Below are 18,986 nucleotides of genomic sequence, written 5' to 3'. Positions count from 1 at the left end.
CAGGGAGATGGATAGGATGAACTGAGCTCTCACATGCGTATGTCTGAGGAAATATTTTTGGTTCTATAACCACTTGCTTTTTCCAAGATGTTGGTATTCTTTGGAGGTTGTGGGGTTGGTGGGGGTTATGGCAGGCTGCTTTTCACCACAGGTCATTTTTCTTTCATCTTTATAATTATCAGCTACGTGGTGACAGCGATAGTGATGACGAGGTCCTTGATTGTCACTCTGTACAGCTTGTTCTGCAGACATCTCTATTCCTTTCAGGCCTGTTGACTCTCTCTGGTACATCTGTGCCAATTTGGCCTCCTAGGAACTGTTCTCCTCCCTCTAGGACGTACCGTCTTTTGTAGGGTAGTGCTGCTTCCTTGTGGTTCTATCCAGGAAATAGATCCATTTGATTTTGAGTGCTACACCTATCCAAGGCAAATAAGGGCTGACTCTCCTACTATTGTGAACTTTCCCCTTTAACCTTTGTCCTACCATCAGAGGGCAGGCATGACTTGCTTGTAGTATTGCAGTGTTCTATTATCTGTGATTATTATCATCACAGAATGGAGTGAAGAGCAAGTTAGAGAGGGGAAGGGAAAACTGTTGGGAAAAATAGCATTTCAAAGTTATTATTCTGTACATTAGGTAAGTGAAGCAGTGTTTCTACAGAGAACTTTCTACAGAGAAGGAAAAAAGGAAAAAATGAAAAAGAAAGAAGAGATGGATTGGGGATATTATTTTGTTAGAAAACCAGTGACCATTTCTACCCATTTTAATCTAACTCCCAATTGTATTACTTGATGAAAAATTTCAGGAATGAGATATGTATCTATTTTGCTACTTCATATCTCAACATCATATGTGCCCATTTCTAGGCAAATGAATAAATTTTATAATTCAATAAATTGTAGGCATTAAATTTTTATTAACTAAATGAATGATAAAAAGCTATGAACATAACTAGATTTGTGAACGCAGCACAGGGTTATCTGGCCAGGAAGAGCTTCATAAATTTTTGTTGTTTGGAAGATTAAGATTAAAACTTAGTTTGATAGATTTTCCCCCTATAAAATGGTATTTTATAGACCTGGGGATTTGAAAACATATGTCAGGGAATGCATTTCATTAAAAGGTCTTATCCAAGCTTAGCTATTGGATGTTGGCACAGGGAAAAAATAAACAAACAAACACACACACATGAGAGGCGTGTGAAGAGTATTGGACTTTAACTTCTTAATTGGAGGTTGCTGCAGCAGACAGCTGACCTGCAAAATGGATCATTGAGAGCAAAGGCTGTAAGTTATGATGTTTGCCTTTTAAAAAGTCAACTCTGCTCCACATATCATACTTTCCAACTTTCAACAAGACGCTACAACATGGATTCATGGATTCTGCCTTGGTCTCTCTTCTTTGGAGCCCTTCTTGTGGTTTCTGGCTTGGTAAGGAAATTATGTACAGAAAACAATTAGAAATATTGGGAGCAGTTGACATCAGTCAGTAATGAACAATTGTTTGTTTATTTTAAAAAAATATTTCAAAATGTTAATCTCAAGTGTTTCCTCTTCTGGCAGGAGGGTTTTCTGGGTATGGGGTAGTACGAAGCAACCCCACCAGAAAAAGAATACAAGACAGTGACATGCAGTTATGTTTTTCCTTCAGTTTCATTGTGGCATAACAAGTTTTCTTTTGTCAGAGTGGCAAGTGGGAACTTTGAAAATCATTCTATTTGTAGTGCCAAATGAAACATAGATTGCTACCAGGAAAACTTGATACATGAATGAAAAGTCTGACAAATATTCAAGGCACAGTCAATACTTAGCAAGTTTTATAGCCCAGAATTTCTCTCTTGTGTCTTTGCCAGTTTAGACTAATCTCTCTACAATGATAGATAGCTTGTCACACAAAGTGATGCAAGGTTTTAAATGCAGTTTCCTGTGGCTGGGGGAGAAAACCTTTAGTTTTGATTTAAAATAACAGTTATTATATTGAGCTGATAGTCTATGAATAAAAGTGAGAGTTCTGTAAATAAAAGATACCTTTTGATGTATGTAAAACTAATTAAGAACAAATACTGGGTAACTATGACATTCTTCTGCGAGTGTGTGCTTACGTGTGATTGTAGTATAGAACAATCAACACTAACCTTTTTTAAGATTAAAAAAATAGGGCTAACCATCTAACCAGTTCATTCTCATATCTTGTTAAATGCTCAAACAATTTTGTGTAGGCCTATAGGCTGTATTTTAATGTAATTGTACTTTGCACTTGTGCTACTATTACATCTTACAGTGAGATTTTACAGTATATCATATAACCCTCATGACACTCATAGAAGTTAGATATGCATCCTTTTTTACAGTCTGAGTACCTGCAAAGTGAACTAAATTACTGTTCGTTGGTGACACCAGTAATGTAACTCACATCTCGCTACTAGGTCCATCAACTTTTTTTACTAAATTACAATAAGAAAATTCCCAGTTTGACTCAGTTTTTTCCCAGTACATTTAGTCTGAATTTCACCGGTCATTTGTAGACAATCTATTATAAAAAAATAATACTTTTTAAAAGTATATAATATGCCTATTATTTTTTCCATAGATATTTGGTATTGTCTTTGAAAGCAGAACACTGGGAGAGTCATGAAAATGAAATATGACTAGGAGGTCTTGAACATAATTTTATTTAAAAGGAATTTTACAAATGACAATAATATTTCCATGTTAGAAATACATTTTGTCTTTCTGACATTGTTCTGTAAGTCTGTAGAGGATTATGTTTAAGCAAACACTAAACTGAGCGTTAGAGTCTTATGTTCTTCCTTCTTTTTTTCTTGTTTTTTTTTTTATTAGTACATGTTTGTAGTACCTAGCGATCACATTCCTTGTGGTGTTCTTCATTCTTTTCAATTTCTGAAGTTGGTTTCTCGTTTCTTTTATCTTGAAATTTATTTAACAGGTAGTTTTAGTTCCTATATGAAGCAAGAATATGATGTGAAAACATCATTTTAGGCTCTCACTTTGTTGTTTTGGATATAAACCAGAAATTAATATGTAATAGTAATGAACAAATGACAACAAGATATAGTTATAAATTAGAACCAAGAAGACAATTATATCATGGACATCATAATAATATCTTTTTTATATGTTTGTTTTCCAGCCAACTCCAGAAAATTTTGGTGAGTCTATTTTTGAGTTTTGTTCTAGATTAACAGTAGAAGATGGTTATATGGCTGATGGAGCAACAGAAGGACTTGGAATATACTGAACCCTGAGCATAACACATAATTACATACTCAGCACTACCATATAAAAATTGCATTGAAGTTTGGTCTAATGCTGGTCTTTTGACTTATCAGAGGACATTTTATTGTCCATGTTCTAGGGTCCAAGGCTCAGAAGAAAAATAGGTGGTGACATAAGGAAGGCCAATTACAATGACAGACATATAGACCTTCTGTAAAGGCTTGCTATTATTGTTTTGACTATTTTGCGTAAAGTCAGATGAGCCTGATAGTATAGTCTGCTCCTGTTCAGTTACACACTTAGGAATTTAGCCACATTATGTATCCTCTTTTGCAATTTAAAACAGCAATTCAACATTAGCTTAGGAATTATGCTCAAGAATCCAAGGTAAATTATTACCAAGGGACTTGCACATGTAAGTAAATAGGGCTGTATTGGCTAATTTTTAACATTTGCTTACTATTTAATAAGTCATATAATCTGATCTTTCAAGATAAGTTTATAATACACAAAGTGACCAGTTTTACATTTCTGAAGTCATGTGACAATTCAAGTGCTGTGGATTGGATAGACTTTATATGCAAGAGATCTTTAATCCTTAGCCTGGTCCATGGGAGGTCCTCAATCTATTAATCAACTATGCTGACTCAGGATCAAGAGAAGCAAAAGAAACTCAGTTACTTATAATTATGTAATTGAGAAAGATTTTTATCCTTTACTAAATGTAATGTTCAATGTGTTTTTCTTTGTTATTTTAGTCAAAGATGTAGATGGTGGAACTGATCGGGATATATTCGATATCAATGAAGGTTTGTGGATTTTTTGTGAACATCATCTGTTATGTGGATAATTTGAATCCAATGTACTGACATGAATTTTGTCTTCGCACTGCTCTTAGATTTGGGCCTGGATCTTTTTCAGGGAGACATCAGACTTAATGGGGTGAGTTACAACAGTCCTAGGATGAATCTTCTATCAGTCGCTGAAAGCTAAATACAGAGTAGATGAGAATGATTGGGTAACCTAATTCAAGCCCTATCACTTTTTGCTGGATTTTTCTCACCGCTTTCTAATTTGTCTATTTCAATTGTTCTCTCACAGCCTTTTCTACCTTGTACCCGTTCCAACCTCTGATGGCAAAGTCATCTTTTAAATAAGCAGTGATACCATGTTATTTCTGATTTGAACCTGGTAGACATAGTCATCGCTGCGGGCACAGAATCACAGTGCTTCATTTATTCACTGTGTATGAGTCCTCCGAGAAACCTCTATAATACTGTCACCATCTTTTGTTATTCAGGTTTCTGTGTCACGAAAGTCACCATCACCCATGACACGTGTCTTGGTCTTCTTGATCAGACTGAAACAGTATGAAACATTTCATTTAAAAATAGAACTTCCAGTCAATCTAGTTGAATCAAAATTCAGCTGACTTTTTAAACATCTTCAATGAATCATTCAATGAATTTTTTTGTCATAAAAAATAGATTTTGTGACTTCTCCCACTCAACTAAAGGTAGCTTTGCCAAAAAGGACCTTCCATACTGGTTAATAAAGAGTTTTTATCTATCATGACACATAGGTGAACATATATGTGGATTTACATGTCGATTTAGGGGTTTGTGTTTATTTATGCCCACCAGAGTCAAAACCCTTTAAAAACTATCCCTTGGGTGATGATGCGTGAAGTAGGGTGTTTGCTCAGCACATCATTACAAAATGCTTCTGTACTGGGGAATCCATAAAAGTAAGAGCAGGCACTTTGACACGGTGCGCCATAACCTGAAGTCAGCCACCCTCCCACTCGGAGATTACCCAGTAGACCTCAGGTCGCCCCTGCCGCCAATCTGGAGTCACTTCCGGATGTCGCAAGCCCCGCCCCCGCGCCTCAGGCCCCGCCCCGCAGGAAGCAGGGCTTGGAGCTGGCTTAGGCCTGGGCCTGCTCTTTCTTCCTCTGCGTTCTCTCCTCAGTGCCAGGGTTTTAAACGTCATCTCTGTGCCAGCAACTTCAAATGCAGAGCTCTAGTCCCGCTCTTCCTCAGTGCTCCATGCTGGTCCTTCTGAGGACCACTTCTGCTGCATCTGACATCCCCAGCGCGTCTCAGATCTGAGCTGCCCTCTGTCCTTCCCCACCCTGACCTTCCTCTCCAGCCTCCCTTCCTGTAAAGTCATCAGTCCCTAACCTGACTGCACTAAGTAAATGAAAACTTTAAGATCTTCGTCCTTTCTTCCCCTTTCCCCATTCCCTGGCCACTCCACCTTCCAGTTCTGTCATTTCTACCTGCAACATCCACCCCAGGGTGTCTGCTTTTCTCCATTAGCCTATCTCCAGCCCCGTGATTTCCTGCTGGGTTTTTCTAACAGCTTTCTAACTTGTCTTCCTATTTCAAATATTGCTGTCCCACTTCCCTCCCCCTTCCCCTTGGACAGGATTTCACTATGTAGCCCAGGTTGGCCTTGAACTCTTAGCAATCTTCCTGCCTCAGCCTCCTCCTGAGTGCTGGGATTACAGGCGTGCACCATCACGCATAGCCTGTCCTCTCATTTCTACTTTGTACCGGTCTCCATCTCGTATAGCAAAGCTGTTTTTTAAACAGGCATCATTTCATTCTTGGCTTGAACCTCTTTAACAGCTTCCTGTAGCATTCGGTTATGCTGTCAAGGCCTTGCACTATTAAATTCTAGGCTCCTTCTCCTCTCTGAAATCATCTCTTTTCTCTCTTTACTCATTAACTACTTGTCTCTATCTCCTTCCTTTTTTTTTTTTTTTTTTGGTAAATATTTCCTCCACTACGCTTAAATTCATTTTGATTAACTTTGTTTTCTTTCTCCTCTAGATATAAGCAACATAAAGATAAATCTTGGTACATTTATTGCTGAGGGAAACTTATTCCCTAAAATAACATTCATGTGTTACCTGGATGGAGACAGTAACGAAATATTATTAATTTTCTATTTTAAAATTCAAAATTGCGCTATTTGGAAAACTGGCTAAGCTCATGTGTGAGTTTTCTGAGATTGTAAGATGCAGATTTTTATGTTTTGTTACCATTTCTTTCTTGTACTTTTTGTACTAGGACTCAAAGTCAGGACCTCATGCTTACCAGGCAGTCACTGTGCTGCTGAGCTCTACCCTTGGCTTATTTCTTGTATATTTTAATTTTTAGGAAAAAAATCTACTAATATTTGTAGGTCAGTTTTTCCTAGTCATTTCTTGGCATTATTTCTTCTTCAATTTTATCAATGAATTACTGATTGAAATTAGTCTCTTTTTTTTGGTACTGGGGATCGATCTCATGACATCATGCTTACCAGGCAAGTACTTGAGCCTGAGAGCTAAGTCCCTGGCCTGCTTAGTTACTTCTTCCTAGAAGCTATCATATTATGATAAAAGCAGAGATATAGGCAATCTATTTGGGCTGGCTAAGAGAGCTCTAAGCTTCGTTCATTTCCAGATGAACTATTGATTGTTTTTGCCTGATTAGTTTAAGTAACCCTTTCATATTTACTTTTGACAGGCACAAGGTAGAAATTCCATCATTGGAGCAGAATACAGATGGCCTCATACCATTCCATATGTTTTAGAAGACAGCTTGGGTTAGTACACATTGGGGAGTACCCATAACTAATGTACCTTCCTCATAGAATATGGGGACATATCGTTCACATGGGTAGATGTTTGATGTTTAAGATTTTGTTTGTTTCTTCTTTTGTGTGGTTATGTATATTTATTTTTAAATAGAAAACAAAATGAACAACCAAAATACCTGAAATGACTCTGCCAGAACATTTGCCATTTGTTGTTTTTCAGGATCAGTTCAATGAACATTTATTCAGGGACTACTTTGTATTGGATGCTCAGGGCATCAAAGAATAGGGAGCTGCTCCTTATTTGAAAGCACTAGTATGTCCAGATTTTACAAATGTGTAAAACCGGCTGGGGATTTAGCTCAGCGGCATAAGCACCTGCCTTGCAAGCAGGCGGTCGTGAGTTTGATCCCCGGCACTGATAAAAATGAAAAAGACAAATGTGTAAAATCATACAGTAATCAACCAAATAAATCTTTTGAGACTGGAACTGTTTACCAACTCTTTTTTTTTTATCGGTACCAGGGATTGAACTCACAACTGTACGCTTGCAAGGCAGGCACTTATGCTGCTGAGCTAAATCCCCAGCCCTTGTTTACCAACGCTTTATTTTGCCAATCAGAATCTTAATAATCTTCTATATTATTTTTCATAAAAGAAATATTATTAGTGTTACATTGCTAAAAACTCTGAAGAAGCTAAACCAAAATTAAGTATAGATCTCTGCATAAAAGAAATTTAAGATCGGGATTGTAGTTCAGTGGCACGGCGCCTGCCTGGCAAATGTGAGGTCCTGAGTTTGATTCCTGGTTCAAAAAGAAAAAAAAATTTTAATTGTGATGAAAAACTCTAAACATCGCCCTCATTTCATCTGTGGACTGGAGACTATGACGTCATGGATTCATATCAGTTTGGAAAGTGCTATTTGAGGAAAGTCTCTTTAGAAATAAAAGGTTTCCTTAAGGAACAAGCATTTCAGTGGAAATTCAGATAAGCCAAAATGGAATTTTAATGGACTAGAATAAATATTATGATTAGTGATGTAGTCACTGAGCTAGGAAAGTGAGCAGGAGCGGGGTTTCACTCAGTGCAGGTGTCAGCGTTTGCACTGTGCTCCAGTGACCCCAGGCAGCAGGGCCGCAGGGGAGGTTGTGCTGGTTCTTCACCTCTTGATGCCCAAGATGGGGACAAGTAGGGCTCCTATCAGATTTGCATTCTCTGTGTTTTGTTACCTGTGCCTGCTGTTCATTCTCCTGCTCAGTAAGGGCTCTTGCCCAGATAAGGTATCTTTTTCTAGTCGGCACAAAGGTGCAGTGTGGCACGGCATGGCCACTGATAGCAAGAGAAGGGCAGTGCAGAAGGATGGACCACAGTGTGCAAAGGCGCGTAGAAGAGATGAACTCCTACCTGGAACTGAGATTGGGGGCGGGGAGCTAATGACGCCATGCAGCAGAGAGGAATGGACTGGGAGGAATAGCGAGGTACACATACTCAAGGACAAACAGGGAACCTCGATATAGTTGTGGATGGGTGCTCTTTGCAGATCAGTGTTGTGGATAGGCACGCACTCCAGTGAATGTGCAGTGTAGGTGATTTATGCACGGACCCTGGGCCCTGGACCTAGTGTGCACAGGTGGTAATGTGGAGCCACCAAAAAGCTCATTGTGGAAGTGAGTTATAAGTGCATTTAATAATTTGTAATGGTTTCTCTGATTAGTATATAGAAAGGTTTTTTTTTTTTTTTTTTTGTCTTTTTCGTTTTTATCGGTACCAGGGATCGAACTCACAACTGCCTGCTTGCAAGGCAGGCGCTTATACCGCTGAGCTAAATCCCCAGCCCTAGAAAAGTTTGTTATTAGGAGGGCACAAAGAGAGCAGGGCATCCAGTTAGAAGACAACCAAAGAGGACTGGGAATGAAGCTCAGTGATAGAGAGCTTGGCTAGCATAGGCAAGGCCCTAGATTTCATCCTAAGTATAAAAACAAGAAAAGACTATTGAAAAAACTCAGGAAAGGAATGAAGAGACTGTGACCCAAAACTCTTTTTTGGGGAGGAGAGGATTTATAAACAAGAGTGGATAAATCTGGGTGAGAGCTAGGATGTAATCACTAGAAGTAAAATTGATTTGAGTTATTGTCAAGGGAGGTTGGCCAGAAGCATAGACGCAACCCAAGTATGGTAGGTGAAGCCAGGGCTGGAATAATTAACCACGAGAAGTTACCAATGTGAGGAGCTCTTGGAATATGAGGAAGGAAAGATATTTATTATTGACTTTTGGAATCAAGGGAAACATGAAAGATTTAAAAGAATTATTTTTGGCTTAGTCTTTTGATTAAAACATTTTTAAATTCTACTCTGCCATAAAGAAAGTACTTGAGGCATTGTAGGCACCTTGAGACCATAATGTTAAGTGGAATAAATCAGCTTAAATATCACATGGTTTCTCTCCTATGAGAAACCCAAGATATTAATAACCCAATAAAAGATAGAAAGTGGAGAGACTTTTTCAAATGGGAAGGGGAATCAAGAGATGGAGGGAGAGGGGCGACAAAGAAGGAAGGAGATGAGCAAAGAAGTAAGAGGTATTATGTACCAGTGCCACCCGCTCACAGGTACTAGGCACTGCAAACACGGACTCATTAAAACATTTAAAAGTACTTTTGTTTTTAAATTTTTAAATATTTCTTTAAAAAATACCTGTGTTTTACGAAAGGTAAGTGAGCTTTGAGTAGACCTCTTAAGGTATTTTTTCCATGTGTTTTTGCAAAGCTATCCTGGTTTCATTGACCTGCTTTTGTTTTAATTAACAGACTCTCTTACTTTATGGATTGACTGATTTCAGTACTAAGGACTAAACCCTCAGCTTGGTCCTGGCTAGGCAAGCATTCTACCAGTGAACGAGCTGACCTATTTTTAAGCAATATTATAACCAGCATAGTGAATGCCTTATGCAAAGGAACTATTTTTCATTTTGCAAATATGAGGATTAGTCTGGTCTCTGGTAGTTAATAAATATTTAAAAATAAATTAATAAAACTTATAGGACTAGAATACAATGGTTTAAAAACAGCCTAGATCTATCATCCCAAATGAGCACATTTTTACAGTTATATTTTCGTTCTTTGTCCAGCTACTGTATTTTTCCATAGTATAGTTTTTACAACAGAGTTTAAAGATTTTTGTTGTTGTCGTTTTGATTTTTTTGGTACTAGGCCTCAAACTCAGGACCTTGTGCTTGCTAGACAGGTGCCATACCACTGAGCTATGTCCCTGACTCCCCAATCTTTACAATAGAATTAAACTTTAAATTTCTGTAGATTACTTTTAAAATTATATAATCTTGCATTTTTCTTATTCAGAATACCTCTGTGTAGTACTGTGGAACTAAATTAATTGTCTGTGTTCAAAGTAGGTCAAGTATTTCCTCACATTTCAGAAACATTGATCATGGTCTAAAGACTCAGACTAAAGAAATTACCAAGGGAATCCACTTTCCCATGAAGCAAAAATGAATACTTGTGATGGGCTTCCTGGAAAGGATTTCTGGATGGTCCATAGTTCTCAGATTCTGGTTGGTTCACCTTGAAATTCTGCCAGCAAGGCCTCAGATTCAGCTCCAGGCATTGTCTAGGAGCTGGCTACAGCTCCTTGCCTGAGTGCAAGGCTTAGGGGAAGAAAGGGAGAAGGGAGGAAAGGCTGGAGGTAAAGTGAGTAGCGATGAGCATGGGGGGGAAGGGATAGGGACCCAAAGTACCTAGTAAAGGGGAGATCACCCTGCACAGCTTCTTGCTGAGATCCTAGGATCTTGGGGGACTTTCCACATCCCTTAGGATTCCTGTCGTGACTGGAGGTGGGGCTTTGCTGCATGTGTGTTGCACAATTAATTAAGGCCTGTGGTCGCAAAGCCACGTGGTAAGTGAACATCTTGGAGGCCTCTACTAATAAGAATACTTTCACATGTGTTACCTGAGTTGATTCCCAGAACAAGTCAACCTGAGATGGGAATTCTCTTTACCGAGCTTTGATAAACGGCCCAGGTTACCATGCCCCATTTGCATTCTGTTGTCTGGTGATGTGGTGACTGGTATCATCCTGTCCTATGTTAAGGAGGTATTAGATCTGAAATAGTGTTACAAATTTGATAGTTACAGCCTAGAACTTTCAAAACAATTGGAATATTTGGCAACAAAGAGTTAACTAGGTGTGTGACAGGCATTAATGCAGGCATTAAAATGGTGAAAACAGTACTTAATGATGGAGAATGGTTTTAATGACATATTACTTAGTAAAAACAGTTTATAAAATAGTGTAAGGACTGTGACTTCATTTGTATAAATGGAATATCTATGAATGTGTGTACTCCTAAGTGAAAAGCTTGGTAAGCTTGATTGAATATTCTTCAGTACTAAGATTTTAAATGTCCTTTTGTTTATGTGCCTTTTCTAGCTGTACACAGAATGTACATTATTATTGTGGTATTATAACAGGTTGAACTCTGAGTGGTCCTGATGACCCACAGATTTGGGGACCTTAGATTTGGGGAATCTAGTTTTCAGTCCTGAAAGACAGAGGCATTCTGTGTCCTTTGCCACAAATGTCCACACAATGGGCCCTTCTCCGGGTCAGGGCATGAACACTTGACTTGGAACTTCACTTTACTTTCTATCCTCACGACATCACCACTGATTTTACTCCCTCACTGAACTGATAAGCTTACAACTATAAAGATTAATTAAAGAGACAAAGGTTTTGGGATCAAAAGTGACATAGATATAGGGGAGAAATGTGTGTGCCTCCATAGTCCAAGTAAGTGTTCCTCCTCTGCCCTGTAGGCTCCACCCTGGCAGGCCTCTGTCCTTCACTTCTTTGGTCTTTGATCTCATCAGTGTCTCTCCCTGTGCATCATATAGCTCCTTCTTCTAGCTCTCTTGTAAGTCTTTTTCTTTTAAAAATATAGAGAAATACAGTTTGCTTCCACCTCTGCCTGCTTTGAGGTCTATCTCTGTCCAACTGTTAGCATCATTGTTGTCTCCAAAGTGATGATTTTTAATTTCATTTTGGTCCTGGGCTCAGTTGCAAAGCTCACAAATGCTCTCCCTAAAAAAAATATACTTTTCAGATACAGATAGATATATTTTCTTGGCATGCCATTTCGTGGTATTTGTGGCCCTCCCATTTCAGCATCCTCAAATTAAAAGCTCTGCTGTGAGGCTTTAAATATATATAGGAGCTTCTCAGATGAAGCATACGAGTGTGATTACTCACTCTGATTGCCATGACCCACCATATATATTTTATGAGGTAAGGAAATGTCCTTATTGTTTAGTGACATGCTGCTACTGGACTTCAGAGAAATAGGAAGAAAAAGAAGGGACGGGAGGAATAATCCAGGGCTTCACATCCTGTCCCCTGACAGCACTGCATACTGAACCCCAGAGCTTTCACTCATTCCTAGCCCTTTTTCCTTTTTTATTTGGAGACAAAATGGTGTGGCCCAAATGTGCAATCTGCCTGCCTCAGCCTGTAAGAGTGCTGGGAATACGTGCACGTACCACCACACCTGGCTTCAAATACTTGTAGAGACAATTAGTATGGGGTAGTAAATTTTATACAACTATATTAAACATTCATGAAGGGACTAACTCAGGAGCAGCAATACTATTCATGTCCTACACTGATGGTGAATTGGCCAGTGGTGATTTTATATATTTACTCTTTATATGTGTTTGCGGTGAATTGGCCAGTGGTGATTTTATATATTTACTCTTTATATGTGTTTGCGGTGAATTGGCCAGTGGTGATTTTATATATTTACTCTTTATATGTGTTTGCTCTTTTATCTTAGAAATAAACGCCAAAGGAGTTATCCTCAATGCATTTGAACGGTATCGCCTAAAAACGTGCATTGACTTCAAGCCTTGGGATGGAGAAGCTAACTACATATCAGTGATCAAGGACAGCGGGTAAGTGGAAGCATGTCTCGGTGACTTTCGCGTCACTCAGACACAATGCCCAACTCCCCCGTAGGAGAGGAGAGAGGGTTTATTTTGGCGCACTTTTTCCACCCGTGCTTAGTGGAAAGGCAGAAATGGCACGCTGGAAGGTCTCCGTGGAGATGTTGTGGCAGTCAGGAAGCTCTGGGGTTCTAGGCAGGAGCTAGGGACCCTTCCAGCAGAGCCCCAGAGAGGCCCCCCCGCGTCCTGTCTCCTAGCAGCGCGCTGGGCCGTGGGTGTAGTGAGCGCGATCCAATCACCTTCCCAAAGCCCACTGTGAACAGGAGGATTTCGAGGACCTAAACCACGACAAGGGATGAGTCCTCTTCCTCCTTCTCTTCTCCTCCTTTTCCTCCTTCTTCTCCCTCTTCTTCGTTTTCGTGTTTTTAAAAGCAGTCTCAATATGTAGTTCAGGTTGGTCTTGAACTCACTGTGTAGTGCAGAACTTGCAGTGATCCTCCTGCCTCAGCCTCTCAAGTGCTAGGATTACAGGTGTGCGCCCCCCCCCCCCCGCTATTTGTTCTGCTTCTGTGTGTGTGTGTGTGTGTGTGTGTGTGTGTGTGTGTGTGTGTGTGAAGGGGTTTTGAACTTAGAGCCTTCACATTAAGCTACAGTCTCCAGTGTTCTCTCACTTTTAGGAGTCAGGATCTCAGTAACTTGCTAAGTTACCTAGACTGGGCTTGACCTTGCCACCCTCTTGCCTCAGCCTCCCAGGGTGCTAGGCTTATGGGGCAGAGTTAGTCTTCTGGGTTCTCAAGAGACTGCTGTGTCAGTGACATTATATCCCAGCAACTGCCCAAGGCCCTGGCTTTCTTCAGGATGGGGCCACAGCTTCTTTTCTCTTTGTTGCACAGTAAGGCAGCTAGATATAGATTCTCTTACCCAAAAAATACTTTCATAGATACAAGGAGACTTCCGATGTTAAATCAGAGGAGTGGGGCTGTATGCCACTTGTCTCACAGCTTGTACATTTCGGCTCATGTGTAGTTTTTATTTTTCCCTTCGAAGCTGTGAGAGAAGCAAGCAATGTCCAGGTACAAGAGGGAAGGACCTAGGTGAGCTCTGGAGTGGAGGAGGCAGCGAGGGCGTTGCTCTGTGAGCTCAGCGTGCACCCCTGACACACCTCTTCTCTTTTCTGTAAACCTCCACAAGCTGCTGGTCTTACGTGGGAAACAGGCGCACGGGCAGGCAAGAGCTCTCCATCGGCGCGAGCTGTGACAGAATAGCCACAGTACAGCACGAGTTTCTCCACGCGCTGGGGTTCTGGCACGAGCAGTCGCGTTCTGATCGGGATGACTATGTCACGATAGTTTGGGACAGAATCCTGACAGGTACAGTTTTCTTGGTTTTAAAAAAATTATTTGTAGTTTAAAATGCTGAGTTTCTAACCACTTGTCCCTGCTTGTTATTTGCATTAATTGTTAATAGTTGAACAATTCTCATGTTTTGATGTTTTGCTTCATTAATCCTCTAACTCATCATAAATTAGAGCCTCTTAAAGTTGTTGGGGTGCCAGCTATTGTACTTTTGAGCTTCTCATAATCTGAGAATTTAGTGTTTCCCAAAATATGCTGCCCCACACACATCACGGATTTCTACAGGGAAAACATCTATGGTCAAATTAAGAAATCCTAGGTTAAAGCAAATCAAACTTATAATTAGTTATGTTACTGCATAGCTGCAAAAAGATTTCTAGTGTAAGCGAAGTGTTGTCTTAATGTATGATTCCAGCCTTTAGAAATCTCAGTCTTAGTTGTGGTAGAAACTTGTCACATTTATAAGATTTGGAGAGCAGAAGCACACCTTACTATGCCCCTAAAATCATCTGATCTCAAGTTGTAATCATTTGCCCATTAGTAAAATGCTAAGTGATCAGGCATTTTCTCTGAATGTATACATTTAGTTTTTAAAAATGAATATGTGTAATTGATAAATCATACATATTTATGTATGTAGTCTACAAAATGGTGTTTTGACTTATATGCATAGTGTGGAATGATTAAAAGTAATTAGCATATCTTTCACCTCACTACATTTTGGGGGTGAGACATTTGAAATTTTCTCATAGTAATTTTGAAATATGTAATATGTTATTATTAACTGTAGTCTCCATGATGTGAGTCTGTTCACATATATTTCAGTGACCTAGTAACCCCTGCCTGACTACGGTGATCCTTTCTAATGGCTCTTGTCTATTATCATCCCCAGGTTGCACCTCATCAGCCTTTCCAGAGTCTCTTAGTTTCATCTCCATCTGCTGTGAATGCCCTCAAACTTTCTTTATCAATGGTCCCTGAGCCTGAATGTTTCTTCACCACTTTTTAGGATTTGCTTTCTATCAGCAGTTTCTAGAGCTCTAGACCAAATGCTCATATTCCAAATCTGGCCTGTAATGAAGTCTGAAATATGTCTGGTGGGACTGCTGGAATCATGATTTTAGCATGAATATTATAGCCAAAGACAAGAACATATGAAACATTTGAAATACAGTAGATCAATTAGCAAAATTAGCTGTAGTTTATTATGTTTTCCTTTTGCAAGCTATCAGTGTGTAGAGTAAGAGGAGCTGAATTTTATGAACATCAATTAAAGATTTTTTATATCATTTAGGCAGAGAGCACAATTTTAACATCTACGATGACAAACAATCAGATTCCCTGAATGTTCCTTATGATTACAATTCTGTGATGCACTACAGTAAAACTGCATTCCAAAATGGAACACAGCCAACAATTGTAACAAGAATCTCCGACTTCGAGGATGTGATTGGCCAACGAATGGATTTCAGTGATTATGATCTCTTAAAGTTGAACCGACTGTACAACTGCAGTACGTGACAGGTTCTTTGAAATGACTTGTATTTCACCCTGCCATGTTGGAAAAAATGATGTCTGTGCTGTTTTGGGTTTTCTGAAGTTATGGAAATTTGATTTTTAGGGAAAACAAAATAAGCAGGACCTAGACTCCAATTTGTGACTTGAATACAGCATTTTTCTTCTCAGAAGGTCTGGCCTTTTGGTCCTAAAACAAAATTAGAGACTTGCAGGAATATGATCCAAGCAGTTTTGTGGATTGTCGTAAATCAAATATAGACCAGTTTAATACTGCAACCTTTTTCAGCTAGATATAGCTGAAAGATACAGAGTTACAATATAAATGGGATCAAATAATCAGGGTTGTGGCTTAATTATCTGAATAACAGGGAGGGTATGGATTCACGTTTCTGCAAATGTATTAATTAGAAGAAAAAAATCACTTGCTGCAGGCAGCTTATTCACATCCACAGAACTAAGCACTCTTGATAGATCTTTTGCAGAAAAAGAGGGGTCTGCAGTCATCAGCTTCCAGAGCTAATGAAGTGTCCCATTTAATGCCAACCTTGTGTTTCTCAGACTTGTGAGATAAACTCAGATTTATTACTTAGGTTATCATGTTGTATAAGTGTTAATAATTGTTTTTTTTACTCTTGTAGCTTCTTCCTTGAGTTTTATGGACTCATGCAATTTTGAACTGGAAAATATATGTGGTATGACCCAAAGTTCAGGAGATAGTGTTGACTGGCAACAGGTTTCCCAGGCTCCTGGGGGCCCAGAGAATGATCATTCCAACATGGGACAGTGCCAGGGTAAGAGGAGGGAGAACCTTCCGCATATTTTAATCACTGGTCTAACCTTTGCCTTTGCTACTATAGACTTAGATTTGATCGCTCACTTCTTTCAGTCATTAATGATTTTCTTTTAGGGCTAAGCCTTGTGCATTATAAGGATGCAATTAATCTTTTTTGCTTTTACTCACTAAGAATATTTTCCTGGGACTCAGACATGTGTTTTGTGAGGACTCTATCAGCATGTGCTCAGAGCCCAAGAGGACTGTGCTCCTAACAGGACTCCTGTCAGGAATAGTAGCGGTGTTTTCAAGCAGTACAAAAAACTCCTTTTTAAAAAAATTTTAAAGATAATAAAATCCAACAAAACAAAACAGAACCAAGACAATCAAAACAAAGTGGCAAAATTGGTACAGAACTTCAAAGCAGGATACTAGGAAAACAACAGTGGCTACTGTAGTGTATCTTGTTATCATCACAGTAGTTATCTATTCTGTCAGGTATGGCAAAATTAAACCAAAACAAATCAGAGTAAAACCAATCAAAACAGAACCCTGAATAAGGCAAAAAAATTAATCAGAACAAAACAGTGAGAACAATATTGAATTTCAAAGACAGATGGAAGGAAATCATCCATATTTGCTGTACTGCATACTGTCATTTCCCAACAGATGCTCAGACCACTGGCCCCAGGCCTGCAAAATCAACCAGACCATACAAGCATTTAGTTGCTTTTGTACCTCAGTTGCTATCAACTCAGCCTGTCCTCCAGACCAGCTCATTGCTTACAGAAGGTGGGGGGTACGTGTGTTTGATTCTCAGCCGACGCACTGGTAGGCTCATGGGAGCTGCTATCTGACTTTTCTCTTCCTGGGCCTTAACAGAAAGGCTGGCTAGTTGGCTTCTTGGTGGGCTCCTCCCAGTCCCAGCGTGGCGGACTCCTGGGACAACAGATTTTCTAATGAACAGCACTGGGTTTTAGGTTACTTCTTTTCAGGACTGCAGCTACATATGATTACAATGTTCCTATTACAAAAATACTTAAAACGTGAAGATAGCAAGTACAGTTCATTTAACTTTATCCAGATTGTGATCTTTTTCCAGTTTTATTTTTAAGTAGTCATTTTGTTATAAGTAGCAAACTTTTATTTGCTTGCTCATTTCTGGCAGCAAATTGATAAAAGTGATTGTTTCTCTTTCTTTCATGTTCATTCATTTATTCTTTCTCTTTCTTCTTCTTCTCCTTTTTCCCCTCTTCTCTTCCTTTTCTATTTCCACTCCCACTTCTGCTTGAAAACCAAAGAACTTAGAGCGTACTTCTTTTAAAATGGTCAGGCCAGCGAGGCCCTGAATTCCTGGCCACCTCTCTCTGCTGCCCTGGCACACTGCTTTCACTTTTCCACAAGTACTTACATCTGCACCTCAAATGAGCCTGAGGATACACAGATACTACATTTCTAGCTAACCATGTTTCAAGTTCTCCTTCAATTTCCATTTCCCTTTTCATATTTTCAGGGTGGGGATGACTCTCTGTGGTGTCTTACTGATGGCAGCTATTCCCACTTGGAACTGGACTAGATAGGGATTCTTGAAAGGTGTTCCTGCCAGAATCTGCCTTTTAGTTTGGCTGCTTAGACATGACCCAACACCTCACATTAGAGTTTTTTCTAAATTAGCAGTGGATACTTAAGTTTGTTGTGTCTTCACAGCTCATGGTAAATGAAGACAAGCAAAGATCACTGTCTAAAATCTCCTCCTATTCCAAATAAATATTTTAGAATTTGTACATTTGAGTTTTACTCAGTTATGTCTATCAGTTAGCTGTTCCAAGGCCTGGAGTTATAGCTTAGGTTTCTGAAGTTCTCACCTCGTGATTTATATGTTGATGTTAGTTGAGCCCTGTGGAAAGGATCTGCTACTGTTAAAAACACGCAATTCCTTCACCCAATCTCTGTTTTGTCTCAGTTCTGCTTTGTTCTCTTTGCAGGTTCTGGTTTCTTCATGCATTTTGACAGTAGATCTGTAAACGTGGGTGGCACCGCAGTGCTAGAAAGTAGAATACTGTACCCTAAACGTGGGTTTCAGTGCTTGGAATTTTATTTGTACAACAGTGGAAGTGAAAATGACCAACTAAACATCTATGTGAGGGAGTATGCTGTCAATGATACGAATGGTAAATTAACCCTTGTGGAAGAAATAAAAGGTAAAAGATCAACCTCTTTATTGTTTGGGTTCAAAGACAATCTCTTAATGCAGCAACTTAGAACAGGGCAGAGGCTGTCGATGGTTTTTCGAATAGAACTTGATGCTCTTTCTATATGAGGTCCTTTGTGTGCTATACTACGTGATACATAGCAACAGAAAGGTGACCAACTGAGTGAGTGAATGAGCCACAGCAGATAACTTATGAGTATCCTGTGTTCCATTTGTGAGTTCTCTGCCATTCTACACAAGCTAACATCCTAGTGAGTTCACTGCCCAGTGGCTAGAGCAATTGCTGAACAGGGAGTGGGAGGTCCTCCTTGTACCAATCAGGGAGGTGGCCCAACCTAGGAAAGCAGGTGG

At 39.5% G+C, this 18,986-nt stretch overlaps 1 protein-coding gene across 1 annotated transcript in view; it reads left to right on the top strand.

The window, feature by feature from the left end:
- The first annotated feature begins 1,264 nt into the window (after positions 1-1,264).
- Positions 1,265-18,986, top strand: part of Mep1b (meprin A subunit beta) — a 29,578-nt gene continuing 11,856 nt past the window's right edge. Inside the window, exons 1-10 of the mRNA XM_013157073.2 lie at positions 1,265-1,430; positions 3,151-3,169; positions 3,995-4,045; positions 4,135-4,178; positions 6,755-6,833; positions 12,670-12,787; positions 13,970-14,148; positions 15,428-15,646; positions 16,290-16,442; positions 18,409-18,624. Coding sequence (XP_013012527.1) covers positions 1,368-1,430; positions 3,151-3,169; positions 3,995-4,045; positions 4,135-4,178; positions 6,755-6,833; positions 12,670-12,787; positions 13,970-14,148; positions 15,428-15,646; positions 16,290-16,442; positions 18,409-18,624 — 1,141 coding nt within the window. The 5' untranslated portion in view covers positions 1,265-1,367. The remainder of the gene's footprint in view (positions 1,431-3,150; positions 3,170-3,994; positions 4,046-4,134; positions 4,179-6,754; positions 6,834-12,669; positions 12,788-13,969; positions 14,149-15,427; positions 15,647-16,289; positions 16,443-18,408; positions 18,625-18,986) is intronic.

Source organism: Cavia porcellus, unplaced genomic scaffold (assembly GCF_034190915.1).
Source record: "Cavia porcellus strain 051 isolate PalLab524CR breed Dunkin Hartley unplaced genomic scaffold, mCavPor4.1 scaffold_20, whole genome shotgun sequence".
Taxonomy (NCBI): Eukaryota; Metazoa; Chordata; class Mammalia; order Rodentia; family Caviidae; genus Cavia; species Cavia porcellus.
Note: the sequence above shows the minus strand (reverse complement) of the source record. Positions and strands in the feature narration are given on the sequence as shown.